Genomic DNA, 23,736 nt, shown 5'->3' on the forward strand with positions numbered 1-23,736 from the left:
CAGCATGGCTAAAACTGATACAAGGCAGTGCACATTAGGCTCTGTGTATTTTATGCAGAAAGGTTTTTTTTTTTTTTTCAAACTAAGCATGATGGGAGTCAAAAGAAAAACCCAAAATTGCCCAGAAAACCCATCAACAAATGCCAGGTATTTTACAAAAAGAACATCTGTCCCTAACATGAAGGAATTTGATATCGGTTCATGTTTTTTTTTTAGTTTACTTAATTTTGGTTATTGTGAAATTGGTCTTATGTTTCATTCCAAGTAGCATTAAAAGGTCTTTAAGCCACCCCTGGTCTGGGGCTGCTTTACTGGCTCAAGACCAGAGTAGCTTGCAATCATTGATGGAACTAGATGCTGGATTGTACCAGCAAACTCTGCAGGACAGAGCCAGGGTAACCGTTCATAAACTGGAGCTCAGCAAAGGGTGGGTCATGCAGCAAGACAATGACCCCAAACACACAAGTCAGTCTACGAGAGACTGGTTCAAGCTGAAAAAATGTAACGTTAGGGAATGGCCGAGTCAGAGTCCAGACCTTTATCAAATATAAATGTTATGGAAAGCCGTGAAGAGAGCCATTCATGCAAGGAAGCCAACAAAGTCACCAGAATTGCTGATTTGAAGTAGCTTTGAAAGGAGGAATGGGGCAAAATTCGTCTGAGCCAGTGTGTAGAACAGTTAGAAAAAAAGTTTGGTTGAAGTTATTGTTGCTCAGGGAGGTCACACCAGGTACTGAAAGCAAAGGTTCACATACTTTTTCTAGCAAAGATAATGTTTGATAGTTGAGTGTTTTTTAGGACTTGATCTGATCACATTTGAGATCACATTTATGCAAAGATACAGAAAAATCTGAAGGACTGACAAACTTTTGAGCAGCACTGTATACACACCATGGATAGATTGTGAGACACTAATTACCAAGGCACAGTTGCAGCCTCCCCAACCCCCCAGTAACCAGACAGTTTCTGTTTTTGGCTAATCCAGCAAATCAGATACCTGACATGTTAAGGTACTCCATCAAATTGCTAAAAAAAATAAATAAATAAAAGCTCAATATTGCTAGAAATAGGCTCAATGTTATGCAACATTCCCTACAACGGTACATACCACCGCACATTTTAAAGAGACAGATACTATGGAAGAAACAAATCTCTGACAGTTGAGAAATATCTGCATGAATATGTATACAGTATATTTTGAGATCGTCATCATAAAAGACTCTGGACAGATAATATAGTCCATATTATACAATACACATGTTCGCTTTTTTCCAAGAGTGAGATGAGAAGATCAATATTGCTACCATCTCTATGTGTTAAGAACATAGCTGAGTCTATTAGCCTAGCTTAGCATAAACCAAGGGTAGGCAACCTGCGGCTCCAAAGCTGCATGTGGTTTTGTAGCCCCTCTACAGTGGCTCCCTGTGGCTTTGACAAAAACATTATTTGGAAAAGAATAACAGTTCATTTTTAGCATTTTAATAATCATTTATCGTAATTGTAAGCCTAACGTGACTAAAGGAAATGTTTCAGAGGAAAATTGAGAATTTAATAGTGCTTGGACAGATTTGTTTGCTTTTACCACCAACATAGCAAAGTTAAAGTACCAAATAATCACAAATAACACTCTGTAGAGGAGCCACCTTGTGGTAAAACAAATTAATGAATCCTCACTTAGAGCCATTTTTTTTTATTACCAAAAATTACTCTTTTGATAGTAAAGGTCGCCACCCCTTGGAATGAACATTGGAAACAGGGTGAAAAACGCTTGTTTAAGGTTTCTACGCGATAACGTTGCTGCATATAAAGCACCTAGCTCACCTAATGTGCCTCTTCGTGAAGGAGCCCAGCCGTCTTTTAAATATTGTGTTGCTGATCTTCCAAATTAGCAAGATTCCTCTAACCTCCTAAGCAGCACTGAAGCTAAGCAAGGCACTGCAGTGGATGACACGTTAGTTTGGATCTGAAAGTCACACAATAACACAAACTAACAGATCAAGGCAGCAGTAGGCCAGCAGCTCCCATGTTCTGTGAGGTAAAATTACTGATGTTGTCAAAGGAGGCTGGTGGCTTTGAAGAGAGTAATGCAACTGTTTCAGTTCCTTGTCAGAAGGGGCAGTCTGACAACAAGAGAAAGCAGTGAAAATATTCTAAATATAGCGTACACTTTAACTGATATTGATTTTTTTTAAGTGGTCCCTTCGGTTATTATTATAATTATCAGCACTCTAAGCTATGCCACTGCTTTTTGGTAATGGCTGAGTGGGCATTTCCATTTGAAGAACCCTTAGAAGAACGTAGATGGAGTCAACCTTGAATAAGAATGACAATAACACTGGGCCCACACACACAACTCTAACAAAATGTGAAAGTGCCCCAGCTACCTGTCACTTAGTATTGTCTATGCAGAAAATAAAAAGGACTTTTACCTTTAGAAACCTGGATGCTCAAAATAACTCCTCCCACTTTGCCACTCCATTGTGTTGTACTATCATCAGAGACATATTTGTTTTGTCATCATTATTCCCCCTTGTAATGTTCCTGAATGTATTCTGTGCTGATGCAATAAGTCAGTTCTCCCTGGGGGATCATGAAATCTAAGCTAATATATTTGTGCTTGCCCCATTTTACAGTATACACACACAGACCAGCGGTTAATGTGCTTTGTTCTTTGCCAGATCGGAGACGTTAAAACTGCAGAGAGGTACTTCCAGGATGTGGAGGAAGTCTGCCAGATGAAAGGGAGCCAGCCCAGTCACACCACATGCGTGCTGATGAACAGGTACCCATGTGCCGTGCATTTGGCACCTCCGTACAGCATGTTGGTGTGCTTTATGTTGCTCGTGATAATTTTCGCTCCACAGTAGCGGAGCTTCCTTCAGAGCGTTTTGCAGGTCTGTGCTTCCTTCTGGCGTGTGATTAAGCATACGAGGTCGCACCTGTGTAGCTGTGGCCTGAGGAGATGTAGAGTATGAGGAAAACAGTCTCAAGCACACTGTGTGTATTGATGATCACTGCACAAAGGCAGGTGATTATATTGTCATGCAGCCGTGTTTGTTGCTCTTTTAAGTTGTTTTATTTGAAAGGAACTACTATAGAAGTATACAACAGGACAAATATGAACAATACGGAATCTGAGCAAACAGCAGTTGGTTATTCAGGAAAATTAGGTAATCTTATCCTCTAAAATTTAAAAAAAAAAAGCCTTTAAGAAATCTGACATTCTCTAGACTCCACACACCTAAAGTACAAGGCAACATCCTATTTAATCCAATCTGGGCCACAACACTGATCAAGACATATAAATACGGAAATCCCAGTGGTGTGTTTTTCCTGAATGCCACAGATGATGGAAATTGATCACTTATCATTTGTTGCTTTAATCAAGAATGCATGAAATCACAGTGACACACTTAGCTCTCATTGTAGTTGTAATTTGTAAAGAGACTGTGAGATTGTGTGTGTGCAACCCACAACAGTTAGGTCAAAGTTACCTGTGAAATGCGAGCAGTTATGATGGTGGTGTACTGATATGGGACAGTTCCCCCCAAAATCCAAAATACATATTTTCCTTCTTACTTGTAGCGCAATTTATCAATCTAGATTGGAACTAGAAGGCACTTGGGTTGTGGTGCTCAAATCGCAAAAAAAAAAAAAAGAAAAAAAAAGAAAAAGTGGCACTAGGTGAGCTAGCAGTAGATACACACTTCGTTCTGCATGGTGATACAGTTAGCAGTTGTAGATGTAATGTGTTTGTAGATGTGATGATTGTGTGTGTTTGTGTTTATTTTCCAGGGCCTTCGTCTACCTCAGTCAGAACAACTACGCTGAAGCTCATGCATCCTTCACTGAAGTCTTGAAAATTGACCCGAAAAACCCTGTTGTAAGTGTGACCACATCCACTGTAATAATCGCGTCTTTTACTCTACAACAGCTATTATGCATCACATTAAGTCAAAGTAAAGTAAGATGATTTAAGTTAAGGCTAATGCCATGCATTGTGTCAACTCCTTATGAAATGTAAGTGTATCTATGATGGTGTTGCATTTATTTAATGATCCACATGCAGATCCTTTCTAAGATTAATAGGAGACAGGGTTAACACATTATCCAAACATGTTAAAGTTTCACTGCAGCTCCTTAAAGGAACACTTGAACAAATTTGAAAATATGCTTATTTGCTTTCTTAAGCAAGATTTATGGTTCAGCGCTCAACACTTTTGAAGAGTGTTGCTCGACAGGAAGTAAAGAGCAGAGTGATGTTTTCAATTTCCGCTTTGGCGAGATGTTTGTCATCTCCGTGGTAACCAGAGACCCTCTGCTTGTATTTTATGGTCGAAGCCTTTTTCTGTCGCATTCAGTGAAGCGTAATCTGCACAGACAGCTGTTTAAAATCACAGAACTATCCCGCAGTATATGTATTACTAACTTATTAAACGCATCTAAATTGACTGATCAGTTCCCAGTCTGTCTGTGAGCGTCAAATTCCCCTCACTCACTGCGTTGGTCTGGGGAAAAAAAAATCAATGAATCAATAAATACAAACACGGTTGATTTCTTCTGGAGCCGACATGAAGACTAGTTTGGTTCAGTAAATGTTTGATGTCAGTCAGCCTGGTGAAGGCAGTTTGGCTGGCCACTGTGCTCTCAGTTGTGCAGGAGCTGCTGCTGACAGTTGGCTGCTTCCGTGGACAGAGATGCTAAACGCAGGTCAGAGTCACTGTTGATTTTGAACTGCTATTTCCATGGCAACAATAGTAATACTTCCAATCACATAGCGCAACAGAAGTTGAAGTTATCTGTAACATGACAAATTTGTCCAGGTGAGTGAAATGAAGGAAAAGTGTGGCTCGACACCTTTCTCTGCTGAAAATTCTTCATTTCTATCAAACAACACTTATAACTGTCGAGGGCCCAACCATAAATTAGTCGTTAAAGAGTGGATGGAAACACCGATAATAATTTTGGTCCTGTGTGCTATGCACAGAGCAGGGCCAGATGCATAAATGTGCCTTTTCTCACACATTAACTGTTTTTTATAAAAGAGGAATATTCACATCTCACACATACTTTAGACCAAGTGTACACAGTGTTCTTATTTGTTTTGGTTGCGTGTTACTATTTTTGCAGTCTACACAGTGTTCTATAAAATTTCCATCAAAAGTACATTTATAGAATTTATCTTTTTTTTTTTTTACCTGTGTTTAAACCATTATTTCCCTGTAAATGATCTCTTCATTTTATCTTGAATTGTGAAGCACTTTGTAAAGTTGGTTTCAATATGAGCACATTTAGTGATGATTGAGATATTACTGCGATGGTGGATTGCAGATACTTACAATGAACTAGTGGTATGGGCACTATAAATAGCCACAGCCGTGTAATGACAGCTGTTCTGATGCTGTTGGAGAGTCTCTGCAATGTAACACAATCTGTGAAATTCCACGTCTTCCTCGCTGTTTTTCTAAATGGCAGGTCTGATGAGTAATGAAGAGGGCACAAGTATCAATATGCTTGAAAAACTTGATTTTTAAAGGCGTTTTTTTTTTCCACATTTGTTTATAGCAAACTTGTAGAAGTAGAAATTAAATGTGTGCCTACAATGATTGAGATTTATAAAACAGAATCAGGCGTTCCTGCAGCTTTCTAAATCTGACCAAAAGAATTTGTATGCATTTTTCTGTTTTTGTACATATGCAGTTTTATTCATGAATCTACAGAGTTTTATCTGGCCCCTGGGGTCAGGACATGCTTAGCTTACTTTAGCATAAGGAATGAAAGCAGGGGGAAACAGTTAGCTGGCTTTCTCCAAAGAGAAACATTATGCCTACCAGCACCTCTAAAGCTCTTAATTTACATGTTGTGTCACGTTTAATGATGTTTAATAAGCACACAAACAGAAGTGTATAAATGCCAACTGGTAGTTTTATGAGGTGATACATGTTGAAACTATTCTTTGACAGTTTACCCATCTACCCAGCTCTTCTGTGCAAATAGTGGAAGGTTTTAAACTTTACTGTACTGTTGGTCATACCAGTACATTGTACTCAATATCATTTGATTTGTGAAACTCAATTAAAATTAAGATAAAACTTTAAAAGCTTGTCAGAAACCTCATACCAAACATAATAACGCAGTTGACGATAAGTTAACATCCAAACTCACCCATGCTCTCCCCCTTCTGTACATTCTCAGGCCAACAACAACGCAGCAGTTTGCCTGCTCTATCTCGGCCGTCTGAAGGAGTCCCTGGGCCAGCTGGAGGGCTTGGTGCAGCAGGACCCTGCGCTCTACCTCCATGAGAGCGTCCTCTTCAACCTGACCACTATGTACGAGCTGGAGTCATCTCGCAGCACCCAGAAGAAGCAGGCTCTGCTGGAGGCCGTGGCCTGTCGGGAGGGGGACAGCTTCAACACACAGTGCCTCAAACTGGTCTAAGAGGCAAGAATAAGAACTGGGAGGGGACAAACACTATTGCATTCTCAGCCAGTGTGACAGGGAATAAAAGCCCAAGAGTAGAATCCTAGAGGAGTAGAAAGCTCTAACTCCAGTGAAAGTGAGGTGACAGAGAAGTAAATGTTTAGTGCTTGTTTCGGTTTCCCAGAATCAGGTTGATGTAAGATCTTTCACAACTGGTTTTATACTTCTAAAATTTGATCTGGGAAGCCCAGGCATGCATTTCTTTTCACATCAGCCTGCAGGGGGGCATGGCACTCCTATCCTTGTAGAGGGTGACCCAGTAATGACTCATGCATTTACTTACAGGAACAGAAACGATGGCCAGCTCACACAAGCTGGTGGATTGACATTCTGAAAAAGAAAAGGTCCTACAAAAAATCCTGTGTGCGCAGAATGTTCATTTTACTTTACAGATTAAAGGAGTAGTTTGACATTTTGGGAAGTTTTGCATATTTGCTTTCGTGCTGTAAGTTAGATGAGAACATCGATACCACTCTGTTTGTGCCGTAAATATCAGGCTTTAGGGAAAATTCTGATAATGTGATAGTGATACAAAAGGGTCTTCAAAATCTGATCAACTGGAAGGATACACATTTTGTAGGGAGGTTGCTGTTTGCTTTAGTTTACTCTTCGCTGCATTAGAATCGGAGAACCTGTAAGGAACTGTTCTGTTGCAACAGGTTGTTTAACAAGCTTCACCAGCTTTTTACCTGGTTGTAGGGAGTTTTCGAAATGTGTCAGGGACAGCAATATTGTGTGTTTCTTCACTGATTAACTTCTTACTTACTGACTTACTTACTACAAACGGACAAGCTCATCTTGCAATGATCCCTCAAGATTGTCCTGCTAAGCAGTCCAGCACATAATCCCTCTGAAAACACTTTATACTAACTTAAGATAACCAGCTGCTAGCTCTAACTTCATATTTAGCATGTAGAAATTAAACTTAATATGAAGCTACAGGCAAGAAACATTTAACTTAGCTAGCCTGGTTCTGTCCAAAGGTGACAAAATTGGCCAACCAACATGTCTAGAGCTCACAAATTAACATGTTTGGCGGATTGTTTTTTTTGTTTGTTTTTTTTTTTTAACCTTTACAGGCTAGCCATTCCCCCTGCTTCCAGTTGTTGTGCTAACTAAAGCTAACCAGCTCCTAGCTCCAACCAGTATTTAGTGTGCAGATATTATGCTAAATATGAAGCTACAGGCAGGAGACCGCTAGCTCAGCTCAAAGACTGTAAACAGGTAACAGCTAGCCCGGTTCTGTCCAAAGATAAAAAAAAAATTGGCCGACCAACATGTCTAAAGCTCACAAATTAACATGTTTGGCAGATTTTTTTTTTACCTTTACAGGCTAGCCATTTCCCCTTGCTTCCAGTTTTTGTGCTAACTTAAGCTAACCAGCTGCTAGCTCTAACTTTATATGTAGAATGTAGAAATTCAGCTTAATATGAAGCTACAGGCAGGAAACAATTAGCTTGAAAACTACAGGGCAACAGCTAGCCCTGTTCTGTCCAAGGGTAACAAAATTGGCCAACCAACACGTGTAGAGCTCACAAATTAACATGTTTGGCAGATTGTTTTTTTTTTTTTTTTTACCTTTACACGTTAGCCATTTCCCCCTGCTTCCAGTTTTTGTGCTAACTAAAGCTAACCAACTCCTAGCTCCAACCAGTATTTAGTGTGCAGCTATTATGCTAAATATGAAGCTACAGGCAGCCAGCTTAGCTCAAAGACTGTAAACGGTTAACAGCTAGCCTGGTTCTGTCCAAAGGTAACAAAATTGGCCAACCAACACCTCTAAAGCTCACACATTAACATGTTAGGCAGATTTTTTTTTTCACCTTTACAGGCTAGCCATTTCCCCCTGCTTCCAGCTTTTGTACTAACTAAAGCTAACCAACTCCTAGCCAATATTTAGTGTGCAGATATTGTGCTAAATATGAAGCTACAGGCAGGAGACAGCTAGCTTAGCTCAAGACTGTAAACGGGTAACAGCTAGCTTGGTTCTGTTTAAAGGTAACAAAATTCACCTACCAACATGTCCAAAGCTCACATATTAACATGTTAGGCAGATTTTTTAACCTTTGGAGAGCCAGGCTAACTGTTTCCCTGCTTCCAGTCTTTACGCTAAGCTAAGCTAATCGGATGCTAGCTGTAGCTTCATATTCAACGTACAGACACGAGAGTGGTATCAATCTTCTCAACTGAAGCTCTGTAAGAAAGCAAAAGTGTTTCCCAAAAAGTTTAACTGTTCCTCTAAATGTTTTATCAAAGATATTCAACTCATACCAGCACAGACGAACCATCAAATCAAGCATTGTGAGATTGGAAGAGACTTCAGAGCATAGATGTACATTGCACTACAGACTGGTGGCAGTGTTAAGGGAGTTGCAGGCTCATAATGCGAGTCTTGACACGGGCATTATCCTGAGCTTCAGTGTGCTTAAAGACTAATAAACTACCATCGAGTTCCACAGCCTCTTCCTCAGCAGACACCTGTAATACTGGATTAAAAGTCAAGGACCACTCCATTTCAGCTGCCAGGTTTATTAACTCATGCAGTGAAAATAGATAAGCCCTTCAGATTGCATCGTAACCTGTTCACTAGGCAAAACTAAACAGTATAAGGAATCCAAAATTGTACATATCAGAGAAGCTGTTTTTTCTGTTTAAATGGTTATATTAAAAATGATTGTCTTGTTAAATCTTTTATTGATTTGTCCCGGTGGATCTTTAATTATCACTGTTTATATATCGTGTTGATCATATTTATGTATATTAAAATGTGTTTTACCCTCAGTAAACTGTATTTTAAATCAACCCATCTGGTTCAATGGAAAGATCATAAAAACCAAAGCACAGATTGAAAACAGAAGCAGCTTTATTTTCCATACAACAAGCAATTTGTATGAATATGTCAGAAACACTCAACCCCATTAGCACAGACCACTAACATCTCTAACTTCTGATTCAGAGAGATCTGAGTATGAAATTAGAAAATAGTGTGTATTAGTTGCATATTTCAGCATGTTGTTGAGGATAAGTCTGAGAGCACCTAAGATCAAATACAGCTGATTTAAGAGAATAAGGCACTACAGATTGTCCTGTGGTGTAACAGTATTCAGACCCTGTGTAAGTGATGCTCCATCCTGCAATCAAACTTTTACTGAAGTTAACATACATATTAATTATGCTTAGGAATCAAAAGTCAAAGTACAAAGTGCAGCATGGCCCCTTTTAAAATACTATATTTATAGATATATTTTGTTGACAGGATGCTAATTTTAGATACTTTATATGGTCAGTTACGTCAGTCTGTAGAATCTAAATCTAACTGGTAAATTAAATCTAGAAGTGTTAATTAGGATGAAATGAAAAGACTTGTACCTTTGAGTAAATGTACTTACTGAAATTCCACCGCTGAGATTGTATTCACCAAAAGGCATCTTAGTGCATAATGCCTGATTTGCTACAGGAGATCTCCACAATGTGTGTCTCAACATTCTAACTGTAAACCTACTTCATTGTCTCTACAGAATCGTATTAGAGGCCCTGGTTCTAGTGGAAGCAGTGGTCATAGGGAATCACACAGCTCGCTCGCTCTCTCTCTCTCTCTCTCTTTCTCTCGCTCGCTCTCAGGATCCCTGCAGTGACGCGACGTAGTTCTTGCGGATGTCAAAGTCATCGGCGGGCCGGTTGTAAGCTTTCCACACAGGCTCCCCCACAAACAGCCTCATGGCTTTAGTGTAGTTCTGTAGAGACAAACAGTGTTGAGATCAATCCAAATGTGGCGAGATACTCCCTGTGTTAAAAAGAGTTCATTATTTGGTCATTTACCGCAATAAAAACAGCCTTAATATTCAGAGCATATCTATGGTAACAAGGTTCTCTGCACGCAGCTCTCATTGAGATGCTAACAGTGCTAACAATGTAAACAGTGCTGACAGAGCTAAAGGTGTTAACTGGGGGGAACTGGAGGGTGGGCGCCACGCTTCCGCAATGACTCATGATATGAGTGGTAACCGCCATGTCCACACTTTGCCGGGTGCCTGCAATTAGCTAGCCAGTGGGATATACACACATGGACTTACATGCACGACCATGCATGTGACTTCATTCTCTGCTCATGAAGCCATTTCTCCACCATATCATTACATAGCAAATAGCGGTTTGCTGCCATATTAATGCTCTGAATATCGTTTAGTGCTCCTTTAGGTAGTGTGACCCAGAATTCAGGTTTTTAGATCAACAGCCTCAAGAAAAACAAAACAGACTTTAGGTTGCAATGTCAAAAGTAAACTAACAAGTGCAAAAAACAAACAAAGCTTACATGCTAATAGCAACAGTCATGACAACACTGACAGCAGTGACACATCCCACAGCTGCAACACTTTGAGGACATAGTAATGTAGAAGTATTTAATCAGCACATTCTTCAACTATGTAAATGGCATGATTTGTTAGGTAATATAAATACTAGCTGACAATGCACGCTGCACACTTTGTGTTTGTATTCTGCTGTATGGAAACACCAGACGGGTTGTGCTCTCAATATTTGCTCTAGTCTTATTCAAATATTCTTTTCCGCATCAACAACCCAATTTCTCCTCAGGCGCCATTTATTCTCATCTCATCTAATCCACTGTTCTCAAGTGCTTTGTTACATTGTCAGTGTTGAACATCTTCACCTCCCAATATAATCAAAAAGCAGTTAACTACATTATGTTTTTAAAGGATGTGGCTTCCTACCAACAACAGTTACATATGTATGCTACATACAGTCTCGTCCAGGGTGAAGCGATGGTAGATGCCGGCCGGCAAGGTGATCAGGTCCCCTTTGCTCATGGCAATTCGGATCCACCGCTCATCCTTGTCCCTCACGTCGAAGTAGGCCCGGCCGTCAAGGATGTAGCGGATCTCGTCATCCAAGTGCAGGTGCTCCGCAAAGAATGTCTTCAGCTGAGACACAAAAAGACAAAGAGGCTTGAGTTATGGTGGTTTCTTTGTTGAATTATAAAACTTTACAACCAGTTCAAGTGCTAGCTGTCCTGATGTGTCATTGTCCTCGCCACTGACTGAGAATGATGGTCATATAAATGTCATAAACCACTGCAGAGCATTATTCTCATCTCCACAGGTCATTACATCTTCTAATGCAGTGGGGACACTTCACTCTGGTTCACTTTTAACACCTTAAAGAGTCTTCTCTGACAATGTGACTGCCTCTGACTGAGCAACATCCTCATTAGAAGACATTGCCTAATTTAAAGTGAACAGCTTGTCCCGTGCACAGTGATTTTGGTTACCTTTTCCTCATAGTTAGGTAGTGTGTCCTTGTGAATGGTGATAATGTCCATATAGGAGTAGCCTTGGTCTTTACGGATCTGCTCCAGCTCTGGATCTGTTTCATAGATATCAGCATTCAGCTGCAATAACAGAACAACAGCTCTGATCAGCACACAAACTCATCTGTAAAACCAATTTGGTGATTTCATAATTTCACACAGCAAACCCAATGCCAGCAGTTAGCTCCTTTGGGCATCTCGTGTCATGATAGCATATGGTAACAGCATAAGTGATGCTAGTTAGCGGTATGACATGCATTGCAGGAACCGAAAAGAAAATTAAAATACATGTGTGTGTTGGCTATTGGTTATTTATTATATGTAGTATTTTTTCCACCCACCTAAACTACAAAAATGTCGGCATATGCACATGTTGTGGGATCATTTTTAAGTTGTGGGTCACAGCAAAGAAGTTACGTAACCCAAATCAGAGTTTACAGACGTATTATCAATTAATACAGTGCATATAAAACTCGAGCTTTGACTCTTGCTGGCTTTGACTCTTGCTGGCTCCTCGGAGTACAAATTACTATTAGCCTTAGTTAATTGACAGCTAACTGTCATGTGTAAACTTAGGCAGCAGCTAACGCGGCTGTCACTTTACCTTCCAGTGAAACACCCCCAGCTTCTTTAACTCCTCCAGGGACACGGGCTGATTTGGGTTCAGTCTGTGCGGCTTTCTCTGGTCTTCATCAGAGCTGTCCATGTACCAGGCTTCTAACCCCATGCTGGAGATAACCGCTGCACGTTTTCACAGCTGGACTCTGAAGCGATATCTCACAGAAACTACTGTCGGCGTTACACGTCACGTGACTGCAGCCTCACTTCCTGTAAACAATGGGGACGTACGGTGCTTTCACCAGACCAAATCAGTGGTGTGGGCAGCGAGGGGCTCTGCGAACAGGCTGTATATCCATACCAATTTTTAAAATGATAAATGTATTTATAATATAGGCATAGACATATTAGAAAAACACACAGCCATCTAATTTGGTACTTTTACTTTGAAGGCTACCACCGGAAGTGTGGGTTGCTTGCCTTTACTATAGACGAGGGATACTAAATTTGCAAAATGACAAGAGGCCAGGGGGCAGTGACCTAACAAACATGAATTATATTTATCAGATATAAAAATGAATTGTCTGTTTTCAACCCTTTTGACGTTTGCTGTCCTCACTTATCTTTGCCAAGAGGCAAATCCAGGTCATGTGTATAAAGGAGGGGACACTGGGGTGTATCCATGTTTATGTGGAGGTCCAGGGGGGAAAGAACCCTCTATTTAAAGGAACAAGTCCATACCCATTGGTAGCTTTGTCACCCTCTACTTATGCCAATCCTCAATGCCTATGTGCAGTTTCACATAGATTGTCAGTGAGTAGAAAAACGTGAGACAGACAGAATGACTGACTGACAGAATGACACACCGACAGTTTCCGTGATTATGTACAGCATACCATACCATGGCTTAGTCAGATTCAGATTCAGATTCTGCTTTATTTGTGTCCCCGTAGGGCAATTAGTGTTGCAGCAAGTAAAAAAGACATAAAAAAAAATGTACAAGACATACAATTAAAAGTCTAAGAGGGGGGGATAATACAGTGTGCTGAAACAACATCAGTAGCAGCGACTCAAATAGCCCATGCAGGATAGGGAAAGTGCAAACAGTGCGTAATTATCAATTTCTGCTAACATCAATAACACCACATGGAGACAAAAGCAAAAATCAGCCTGCCGATAAGAAGCCCCATGAATATCAACCAATCAGGTAAGACTCCTCCTACCCTGTCCTGAATTCAAAAGGGAAATGGATGTAGGGACGGAGTGCTTGTGCCTGTTACTTTTCATATGAGGAAGTCTGAGCCGGGGGCCAGAAGGCAGAAACTGGAACTCAGAGTGTAAATGATGGGAGCTGTCAGAAAGAATGGCATTAGCCTTCCTGATTATCTGTCTATTGAACAGATCTGTAGGTGTGCACTGTTGAACTCCCAGAATCTTATTACTTGTCATACCAAAAATTAGAAAAAAACAAACATTGGGCCACAGGGGGAGCCACAGCGATCTGTCGCATTTTAGCCATTTTTAATCATTTTTCTGTTGTTATAACGCCACCCAGTTGCCAATTAGAGTTAAATTTCTCCAGTCACCTTGAGGCGTCCTGTTCTACATATCTACCAAGTTTAGTAAAAATCGATATGGCGGTTAGGCCTAGATAAGAAATTAGCTCTCTAGCGCCCCCATTTTGTTTGATGGGGTCAATACTGGAGGGGTCCCCTCAGATTATGTGTGGTCATATGCCTACAAAGTTGCATGGTGATCGGTGAAACCCTTGAGATGTTATACACCTTTATGTGATGAGCCACGCCCTTATAGAAGCTCAGTTTTAGTAAGTTTTCCAACTTTTGCCAAGAGGGAACTTTAGATATTGGTCCCTAGATTATGAGTTTCATGCAGATCGGTCAAACTTCCTAGGAAGAGATGGATTTGAAGTGTTTTTCAAAAAATTCAAAATGGCTGAAAATCTATATAACCAGAAGTTATGGGTTCTTGTGGCAAATTTGTTCCTCATGAGGAGAGGCATGAGATATGCCCATTCAAAGTTTGCAATTTCAATAGGTTGCTATAGCGCCCCCCTTTGGCCAATTGATGTAATATTGCTTCATTCGCATCCTCCCATGACCCTCTACCACTGTGCCACATTTCACACGGATTGACCAAGTCAGTGAGGAGAAAAACAAGGAACAGACACACCGACAGACAGAGTTTTCGTTATTATATACGTAGTAAGATAGACTCACAAAATGACCAATTGTAAATCACTTAGTCTAGCCATGTTATCTTGAATTCATAACCAAAACTTAATTTTTCTAATGTGCCTTCACAAGAAATGGCAAACACATTGATGTTTTGATTGATTGGGGATCATGTTTAACAACAGCAAAACTTTAAAAAAAAAACATCCATGTACAATCTTTCACACAACTTGTGCAGTACAATCCAAGTCTCATTTATCCAAGGTTATGCTCAGTACTTCCCAAACTCTTGTATTTTTCCTAAGAAAAAAAAAAAGTCTTGCCACCAGAGTCTAGCTTTTGAAGAGACCATAAATAAGTTCCACTTTCAGTTCAGTTTTAGATGGCAAGATTGAAAATTAGTTTGTACACCAATGTTTTCATATAGTGTTGCTGCTGTTAAACATGGTCCCCAGTCAATGAATAAATCAATATGTTAGCCATTTTCTGTGGCGGCATGCAAGACAAGTTTTCTTAACAAATTTATGGTAACACAGCATGACTAACTGATTTACAAATTTGCATTTTGTGGTGCAGTATTCCTTTAATGCTTTCCAATGCACTTTGGCATCTTATTTACCTTAAAGGTGCAAAAAAAAATTCTAGTGTCAATCAGTTCATTGTCATTGTGAATAAGAAAATGGTTGGGGCAACCCTATCGTGGGCCAGATCTGTCCAACAGGCCACAGGTTTGAATATCACAGCCACTGACTGTATAAAGGCCTTTACACTGAGGGCAGCTGACTGCAGTCATGTGTGACAGTACTGAGTAATAACTACCCTCCAGTATTTAGTGAGAAACTACAACTCAGTAAGTAAGTAGGAATAATTGAAGTAAGTGTTATCATTATTACATTCATATTTATTGATTTATCATTGCTATTTATTGCAGGTAATATTACAACTACTCCTTAAAATAATAATAATAATAATAATAATGATAATAATAAAAATTGCAATAATAATAATAAATATAGCCGCGAGCGGCAATCTGCGGGTTCTAACCTGTTCCGCCCCAAACCAGCCACCATGACCCTCACCACCCACCGTGACCCTCATCTGCCGTAGTGCAAGACGTTCCCCACTCTGTCCCTGAAAGCTCCAAGCAATACATACTCTTTCCAAGTCAGACATTTCTTGAAATCGGGTTTTCAGCTCGCCTACATGCTAATAACATTTGTGGTATACTTTCACATAGAGACTCCATTTGAACATCAAAACATAAATTGAAATTTTACCTAATGATGCGTATTTCAAAGTTTCAATAGGAATTTTAATGTTTAAGCAATCACAGTTCCATGATCATGATAATTTTGGGAGAAATCTGGAGATAATTATAGCGCTCCCATAAGGCCGATTGGGACCAAATTTTTTGAGCAGTATTTGGATGTCATTTATAGTCCATGTACCACGTTTCATGTCCCTAGGTCCTTCCAGCTGGTCATAAATTAATAAAACGCAAATTATGACGGTTAATGACGAATAGGCCACGACCACTTTCACCTATCAACATGGCACTCAAGATATTAGTTAATAGCCACCCCTAGAGCATGCATACCAAATTTGGTGAAATTCCATCCAATGGTCTTTGAGATACAGATGTTTGGCATTTATAGCGCCCCCTATAGGCTGAGCTCAAAATGCTTTGGTAAGCAGCTTCGAAGTCTCATTGTGGACCTACCCACCAAGTTTGGTGATGATAAGTCAAAGGGTGTGGGAGTTATGGCCAATCAATTCTAAGCTCCGCCCACAGCAAAGATTCATTGGTCCGTGGCGGCCATGTTTTTTGACCAATCTGGCTCATTTATAATAGAAATGAGTGTCTCGGTCCCCCGATGCCTCATACCAAGTTTGGTGTTGATAGCACAATTATTTCAAAAGCTTATTCATTTTACTGTTTTTAACATTATTAAAATTAGCAAAAATTCTGTAAGGGCGGCATTCATGGTGCAAGAGGCTTTTTTGTAGAGGACTATCAGGAGGATGTGTGTGTAAAATTTCAAGTCAATAGCACTTGTGGTGCAGCGGACAGAGCCTTTCAAGCTTTACACTCTATGTTATAGCGCCCCCATAAGGCCGATTGGGACCAAATTTTTTGAGCAGTATTTGGATGTCCTTTATAGTCCATGTACCACGTTTCATGTCCCTAGGTCCTTCCAGCTGGTCATAAATTAATAAAACGCAAATTATGAAGGTTAATGACGAATAGACCACGCCCATTTTCACCTATCAACATGGCACTCAAGATATTAGTTAATAGCCACCCCTAGAGCATGCATACCAAATTTGGTGAAATTCCATCCAATGGTCTTTGAGATACAGATGTGTGGCATTTATAGCGCCCCCTATAGGCTGAGCTCAAAATGCTTTGGTAGGCAGCTTCCAAGTCTCATTGTGGACCTACCCACCAAGTTTGGTGATGATAGGTCAAAGGGTGTGGGAGTTATGACCAATCAATTCTAAGCTCCGCCCACAGCAAAGATTCATTGGTCCGTGGCGGCCATGTTTTTTGACCAATCTGGCTCATTTGTAATAGAAATGTGTCTTGTCATCCCCCAAAGCCGTGTACCAACTTTGGTGTTGATGGAGTCAAAATTGTAAAAGTTTATGTCATGTTACTGATTTTCAAATTATGCAAATTAGCAAAAAATCTAGTCAGGCGGAGCTTAATGGTCCTTGAGGCTTTTTTGTAGAGCACATTGAGCTGGACCTGTGTGTCAAATTTCAAGTCAATCAGACTTATGGTGTGAGGGGCGTGGCCTCCCAAAAAAGTCATTTTTAAGCCTTAATTACAGCGCCACCATGTGGCCGACTGGGCTCATATTTTAATAAAAGTTGATGCACATCATTTCCAATCATTGGGCCAAGTTTCAGGTTTCTGGCTCATTCCAGCTCACGGGAATTTGAGCTCAAGTGGCAGACAACAAAAAATAATAATAATAATAATAATAATAAACCGGTACAATTTTAGGTTTCTGATAATAATTGCAATAATAATAATGATAATAATAATAATAGTGTTGGTTCCACATTATGTGCTCATTATTTATATTTGGAGATTAAAAGAATACAAGAAACTTGTTGTAGTTTTATTTTGAAGGTTGACACCATAACTTTTAGTAAGCAGTTGTGTCTGTCTTGACAGCTTAAAATCAGCGGAGCTGCCGTCTGTATTTACAATCAGTGTCCGTGATTTACATTAAAGTGGTGAAATTAAAATTAAGACTTGTTATCCTCCTTTGTTGTTTTATGACCTCTGTTTGTATGTGCCTGTGTCCCTCAGTGTAAGTTTAAGCGCAGTTTACCTGTCACTATTCCCATGCCTGCACCCCCTTTTAACAAGCGAGGTTCTCATGACTTTACATGTAATCGTCTGGGGAGCAAGATATGAAAACAAGAACTCACCGACGAGGATGGGATTCGAACCCACGCGTGCAGAGCACAATGGATTAGCAGTCCATCGCCTTAACCACTCGGCCACCTCGTCTGCTTCTTTCAACCAGGATGACGTATTACATCTCGATATACAGTAGGCTAGGTGTGATCATATTTACAGATGTCAGTCTTATTTGGGTCCGCTTAACATGTTCGCCGACGCTGCTGTTCTTACCGTAATGTGCTGCTCAACATGTGTATGCTCAAATCTACCTCCACACGTCATTAAAACGCAGTATAACTCCTACTAACGACAAAGAGCTACATAAAACCCTGACTAATCCCCAGACAACTGCAACATATGAATGTGGCGTTAACGTGTTTACTGTAATCCGAAAAGCAACAAGTTACACAGTCACACAGCCTGCAGTATATATAACTGTCCACCACATGGAGCCAGAGACCAACACATGAAATTAACTTCTTTTCCCTCACTTTTTTTTCCCCCGTTTCTTTTTTTCCGCAGGAACCCATGTTTACAATATGTGTTTATGTTTGAGTGATTAAAGGAATGTATGCTTTTTCTTTTCTTTTAATGTGTGTGACATTTTACAGTCTATGGCCTCTAAAATGTGTCACAAAAACAAGAAACAAGGACAAAGGGAAAACGAGGTAGAGCGTTATACAACTATATATTCAATATATGCTGTATGTGTATCAAAAAATACATATTATATAAACTAAATACTACCTCATATTCTACCTATTATATATATATTACGTATGTAACGTTTTTCATTAATTGAAAAGGGTTACCTTAACAAAAGGGCCCAGTATCTAAATATAGATACTGAATTTTGCCCATCCATAAGCTTATGACATAATCTTTTATAGAAGGAAATTTTGGCATTTTGGTCCATTCATTACCTTTACTAATATTATCTCCTTTATTTTTCCAGTGTTGAAACACTGCCTTACATCCAGAGATAAGTGCCATTCTGCATCAGGAGATTTGGTGTCCATTTAGACACATCTGGCAACATGACCAACAGGCAAACTATTGGTCCCTGCAGCAGTGAGGAAGTCATCGCTATGAAGGTAATTTTCTTAAACCATAGAAGATCTATCATGGGGCATGAACACAACATGTGTAAGAGAGCGCCACAAGTAGTATTACATCTCCAACACAAGCCAGAGCTTCAGATTCCTAGCCTTGCCATTTTATGTGGGTTCCAATAACGTCTATTGATCATTTTCTAATTGATTAGATGTGTCTGCGTTTCCTTTGACACTTGATCCAATGATTTCCCTCCCACGTTTCACCATTTATCTCTTCCCCTATGTCCCTCTCCCAGCATCTCTCATGGCCTTCAACTGTGAGACTCCATCAAAAGCTTATAAAAGTATAATGTTTGCCTTTTTCAGTGCAAGTCTTGTTGTAGCCTGTCCGGCATCTCGGTTCTGCATATAAGTGTTAATTTTTTAAGCCACACCAAGATACAAACTGTACAGCTGGAAGTACTTCCAGAAAATCCTTCTTTGGGAGTGTATACTTGTTGCTTAATTTATCAGAGGACATACTACGTTCTGTTGTATATATATATCCCCAATATAAACAACGCCCTATTTCAATCTCCAGCCCAGAAAAAAATGGTTGTGTACTTACTTTAAGGATACCATAATGCCAAAGTGAGGTTTTATGTGTAAAAGCATGATTTGAACCCATGATCTTACGTAAGATTCAATATCCTGTGAAAAGGTGAAGATTAGATTGATATAAGGGATAATAATAGTATGGGTTTTAGTACAAAGGCCTGGAGTAAAATTAGTTATTTTAAGGATGTGATCATTGATTATACAAGTGGGTCTTACTGTAGCATCTGATGACCACGTCAAATACGTTGTCATAATGAATTAATAATCCAAGAAAATCCATTGCTAGACTTAATACCTTCTCATCCTGATAGATATGCCTGCAGCTGCATGCCCACACTATCCAATGGTTGGATTCAAAGGTTTATTGGTCACTTACACAATATGTGTATTGGCGTGCAGTGAGGTGTGCTCCATATATTACTAAATGTGAAAAACTATATCTTAAGGATGAGTGTTAAAGATTAATATATGCAAATATTTGTAGTTATCCCAGATATTTATTAGCAACACAATATTGCTTTGCATGACCTTTATTGTATGTTGAACAAGCATGAATCAGGTATGACTCAGGCCCACGAAACATTCAGTGTTCATGTTCAGTGTTTCTTAATACTGCCTGATATGAATGACTTTTCACCTCGACCATATGCAGTCTTTAATCCAGTTTTTATTATATAACCGATTGTTTTTGTGTATGCATGATGTAATAACAGACTTGTCTCAAAATAGTCCCACCCACCTACTTTATGAGTGTCTTGAGGTGTGAATCACAAGGCGAAACACAGACAGAGGGGATCGAACATTTATTTACCCTTATTAAAAGTTACAATAAAACCATTAACATCTTCAAACGATAGCAAAATAAAGAGAACCAAAAATATTGGCCAAAACATATTTACAGAGACAGTTTGCAGATAAAAAGCTCACATTTTGTACACAATCCCAACCCCTGCGTCATAAATTCTGAAATGTGAACACTGCAATACTCAAGCTTGAATGTGGTTTTAGCCAGAAAAAGAATCAAAATGCACGAACAAAGACATTGCTCTTTTCCCACCTCCCCTCCTCGATTTTCACTTTTCTATACATGACAAAATACTTGAAATTTGGGGGTAAAACATAGGAATGTAGAATTCTAAAAATTAATAAGATCTTTTTTTGAAAGGTTTATGTGTCCATATAACAGTCATTTCGAGTGAAGGAGATGGTCTACCCCGCTCCGCAACGGTGACAATTTTTAGATCCCAAAGAGATGAGAAAGAAAAATAAAATGTTATAGGGCTGCCACGCTGTTAAAAAGGATGCTTCTCCATGAATTGGGAAAATAAGTCAGTATTCCTGATTCGCTCCACATCCAATCCATTACCTTCGCCACACGCCAGTCCCTGTGTGTACCATAAGGGGGCGACACACACCGACACTTTCATCATGAGAGGGCCCGGTGAGATTCCGTCTGTCAAAAAACTAATAAAAGGCAGTGAACTGGTGGTTGAATCAGCAAATGTGATATATCCTTCGTCTTCTTTTCTAGTTTTGTTTATAACTTTAAGAACGTGGCACAAGTCTCTCATATATATATTTATATACTTTAATCTTGGAAAATCAGTTCAGGTGCCGTGGCGGGGTGCAGTCACTCTGCGTTGGCCTCGCCCTCAGAGGCTGCAGGTGTCGTGTCCTCGGCGGGGGCAGCGGCGGCTGCCTCAGCGGGGGCAGACTCTGTGGGTGGGGCCTCCTCCGCTGCCTTGGTCTCAGCCTCAGGTGCAGCCTCGGCAGCAGGGGCAGCTGCCTCGTCCTCTTTGGCCTCGGCGGCCGGCGTCTCCTCTTTGGTTTCCTTGGCTGCATGACCGTTCTCCTCGGGCTTGTCCTCGGTCGTGGGGGAGGTGACCTCCTCCTTGCCCTCCTCGCTGCCCTTCTTGCTCTTCTTCAGCGAGATGCCCTTGAACTTGAAGGAGTTCTTCAGGGAGAACTTCTTCTTCTTCTTGCCTTCCTTGGCGGCCTCACCTTCTGCTTTGGCGCCCTCGCCTTCGGCTGGAGGGGCAGGCTCGATGGCATCCCCAGTGCCGTTTTCGCCCTCCTTGGCTGGTTCGGCTGTTCCATTTCCATCTGCAGCAGCCACTTCCCCGTCGGGCTTGGCTGACACATCGCCATTGGTTTTGACATGGCCGTTCTCCTACAGAGAAGAGGACTCATTAGTCATGGATTAAAATAATCAAACTGGGTCAAAATAAACACATTGCCTCTGGGATTGGAAAATCAGTCAAACATACAGATGGATAAACTGTAGATGAAATGTGTACAATGTTCCAAATAAATCTAAAGAGATCTGGCATATGACAGATTAGCATTAGCCCATTTACTCCAATAGTTAATCCATGTTATACTTGAGGAAAGCTGCTTGCCCTGACAGTGGTTCAGGGGAGGGGGGGGAGGAGGGAGGGGTGATCAACAGCTGTTTGCATGACTCTAAGCTGACACATGGGGGCAGTAGTGCTGCGTCTAAACGTCAACAGAGCCAGCAAGTTGATGGAACAAAGGAATCCCCATGAAACCCGCTTTCCGCTCTCATCCAAGCGCTGCAGCTCACATCCAGCACTGCTCTCTGCGTGAGCTCTGTGTGGCCAGAATGCAGCCAGCACACATCAGTCATGACACAGACAAAGCCGGTGTCACTGAGGAATTATATTCAATCACTCTGCTGCACTCATAAAGAGGGAGAAGTCAGCCAACTGCCCCGATTCAAGTTCATCAACATGTACATCATATAGTGCATCTTCTGATCTGGGGTCAGACTCGAACATTTAACTCTCACAACAATCAGTTACTAACACATACTGCTCATCAAATCACATTTTATGTCCCTCTGTGATAAATTAAGTCAAACACAATGGGACACTGCGCATATATGTATGATGGCTGGGGACAAAGAGGGCTTGAACTGGCGCCTGTCCGCGCTTTGTTTGCAACTCCGCAAAATGCGCCTCCAGCAGAGCGCATTTGCATCCTTTGCACCGTTCGCCTCACATCTTTTGTTCGACGCGAGAGCGATTACCTCCTCGACTACAGCCAACTCATGACAGAGAACACGGTCCAAACACACATTGAGAGCAGAATCTGTCGTTCCTGCTTAAAATTTGGGGGTAAATTGCCCCTGTGGGAGCAGCGGGTGGAATTAACAAAGGCAGGTCTGGTGCGCGCTGAGCGGGGACGAGCATGGCCACTCGACGGCTGCTCTGCTGGAGGTCCCCTACATTTCAACAACCTGTTATGATTTCACTCAAAGCTAATTTGCTCTACAGCTTAAGGGGCAACAGAGGTTTCGACCTGCTCTCAATACACAAAGTAAAGCAGCAACAGCTAGGCTCCGATCGCAGCCCCGAGCCCCGCCGTGGCACCCATGCTGCCAGTGGGCGTTGGGTGCCATGTGGCTCCCCGCTGATGCTCGGCACGTCAGGCCCGCTTTACTCACCTGGCCGTTGGCTTTGGCGGCAGCAGGGTCGGCGGCGGCTTTCCCCTCAACAGCTACTCCACCCTTGGAAAACTGGGCTCCCATTTTTTTCCTTTAGGTGTTCTGAACAAAAAAGAAAATCGAAAAAGAAAAACTTCGAGGAGTTTTTGAGATTTAAAAATCCAGATCTGGGATGGGTAAGGTCTTGCCAAAGAGGTGAAAAATCCGACCAGATCTCCTTCTCCCTAGCTAGGTTTGGAAACGAGAAGATCCCCCTTAAGTGTATGTGGACCCCACGGCAGCTGAGCTCAAATTAAAGGATGTTGGTGATGAGGCTGTGTGTATTTCAACCGCGCCTCAAAGTCGACCGGAGTCTCCTCCCATGGGCGTGTCAGACGGGCTCTGTCCAATCTGCAGCGGGGGGATGGGCCTCCTTCACCCCCTGTCACTGCAACAGTCTGCTGCTCAACTGGATCATCAGCAGGACTTTTTCCACTGTTTCACATGTCTGGAAGAATTTTTTTTTTTTTAAACTTTTTAAACTGTCTTCGTTAACTTACTCAGCACTTGTTGCAAGAAACAGATCATACAGGTCACAGTCAATATTACTCTTAGAAAGAATCACCAGGATTCCAGGAAAACCTGGAAAAGTCTTGGAATTTCAC

At 40.9% G+C, this 23,736-nt stretch overlaps 3 protein-coding genes and 1 non-coding gene across 4 annotated transcripts in view; 1 reads left to right on the plus strand and 3 right to left on the minus strand.

The window, feature by feature from the left end:
* Window positions 1–9,174, plus strand: part of trappc12 (trafficking protein particle complex subunit 12) — a 52,432-nt gene extending 43,258 nt beyond the window's left edge. Inside the window, exons 9-11 of the mRNA XM_049595262.1 lie at window positions 2,679–2,782; window positions 3,796–3,883; window positions 6,196–9,174. Coding sequence (XP_049451219.1) covers window positions 2,679–2,782; window positions 3,796–3,883; window positions 6,196–6,438 — 435 coding nt within the window. The 3' untranslated portion in view covers window positions 6,439–9,174. The remainder of the gene's footprint in view (window positions 1–2,678; window positions 2,783–3,795; window positions 3,884–6,195) is intronic.
* A 151-nt stretch (window positions 9,175–9,325) lies between these two features.
* On the minus strand, window positions 9,326–12,668 carry adi1 (acireductone dioxygenase 1). The gene is made up of 4 exons (XM_049595265.1): window positions 12,411–12,668; window positions 11,768–11,887; window positions 11,241–11,420; window positions 9,326–10,214 (listed from the first exon to the last, which is right to left on the minus strand). The coding sequence occupies exons 1-4, from the start codon at window positions 12,531–12,533 to the stop codon at window positions 10,098–10,100; spliced, it is 540 nt and encodes a 179-aa protein (XP_049451222.1). The 5' UTR covers window positions 12,534–12,668; the 3' UTR covers window positions 9,326–10,097.
* A 5,332-nt stretch (window positions 12,669–18,000) lies between these two features.
* Window positions 18,001–18,082, minus strand: trnas-gcu (transfer RNA serine (anticodon GCU)). The gene has a single exon. It is a non-coding gene; the product is annotated as a tRNA-Ser (tRNA).
* Window positions 18,083–20,414: 2,332 nt separating this feature from the next.
* Window positions 20,415–23,394, minus strand: marcksl1a (MARCKS-like 1a). Its single transcript, XM_049595264.1, has 2 exons — window positions 23,093–23,394; window positions 20,415–21,796 (listed from the first exon to the last, which is right to left on the minus strand). Exons 1-2 carry the CDS (start codon window positions 23,174–23,176, stop codon window positions 21,257–21,259), a joined length of 624 nt encoding a protein of 207 aa, XP_049451221.1. The 5' UTR covers window positions 23,177–23,394; the 3' UTR covers window positions 20,415–21,256.
* Between the last annotated feature and the right edge of the window lie 342 nt (window positions 23,395–23,736).

The sequence above is a fragment of the Epinephelus fuscoguttatus genome, linkage group LG14 (genome assembly GCF_011397635.1).
Source record: "Epinephelus fuscoguttatus linkage group LG14, E.fuscoguttatus.final_Chr_v1".
In the NCBI taxonomy this organism is placed as follows: domain Eukaryota; kingdom Metazoa; phylum Chordata; class Actinopteri; order Perciformes; family Serranidae; genus Epinephelus; species Epinephelus fuscoguttatus.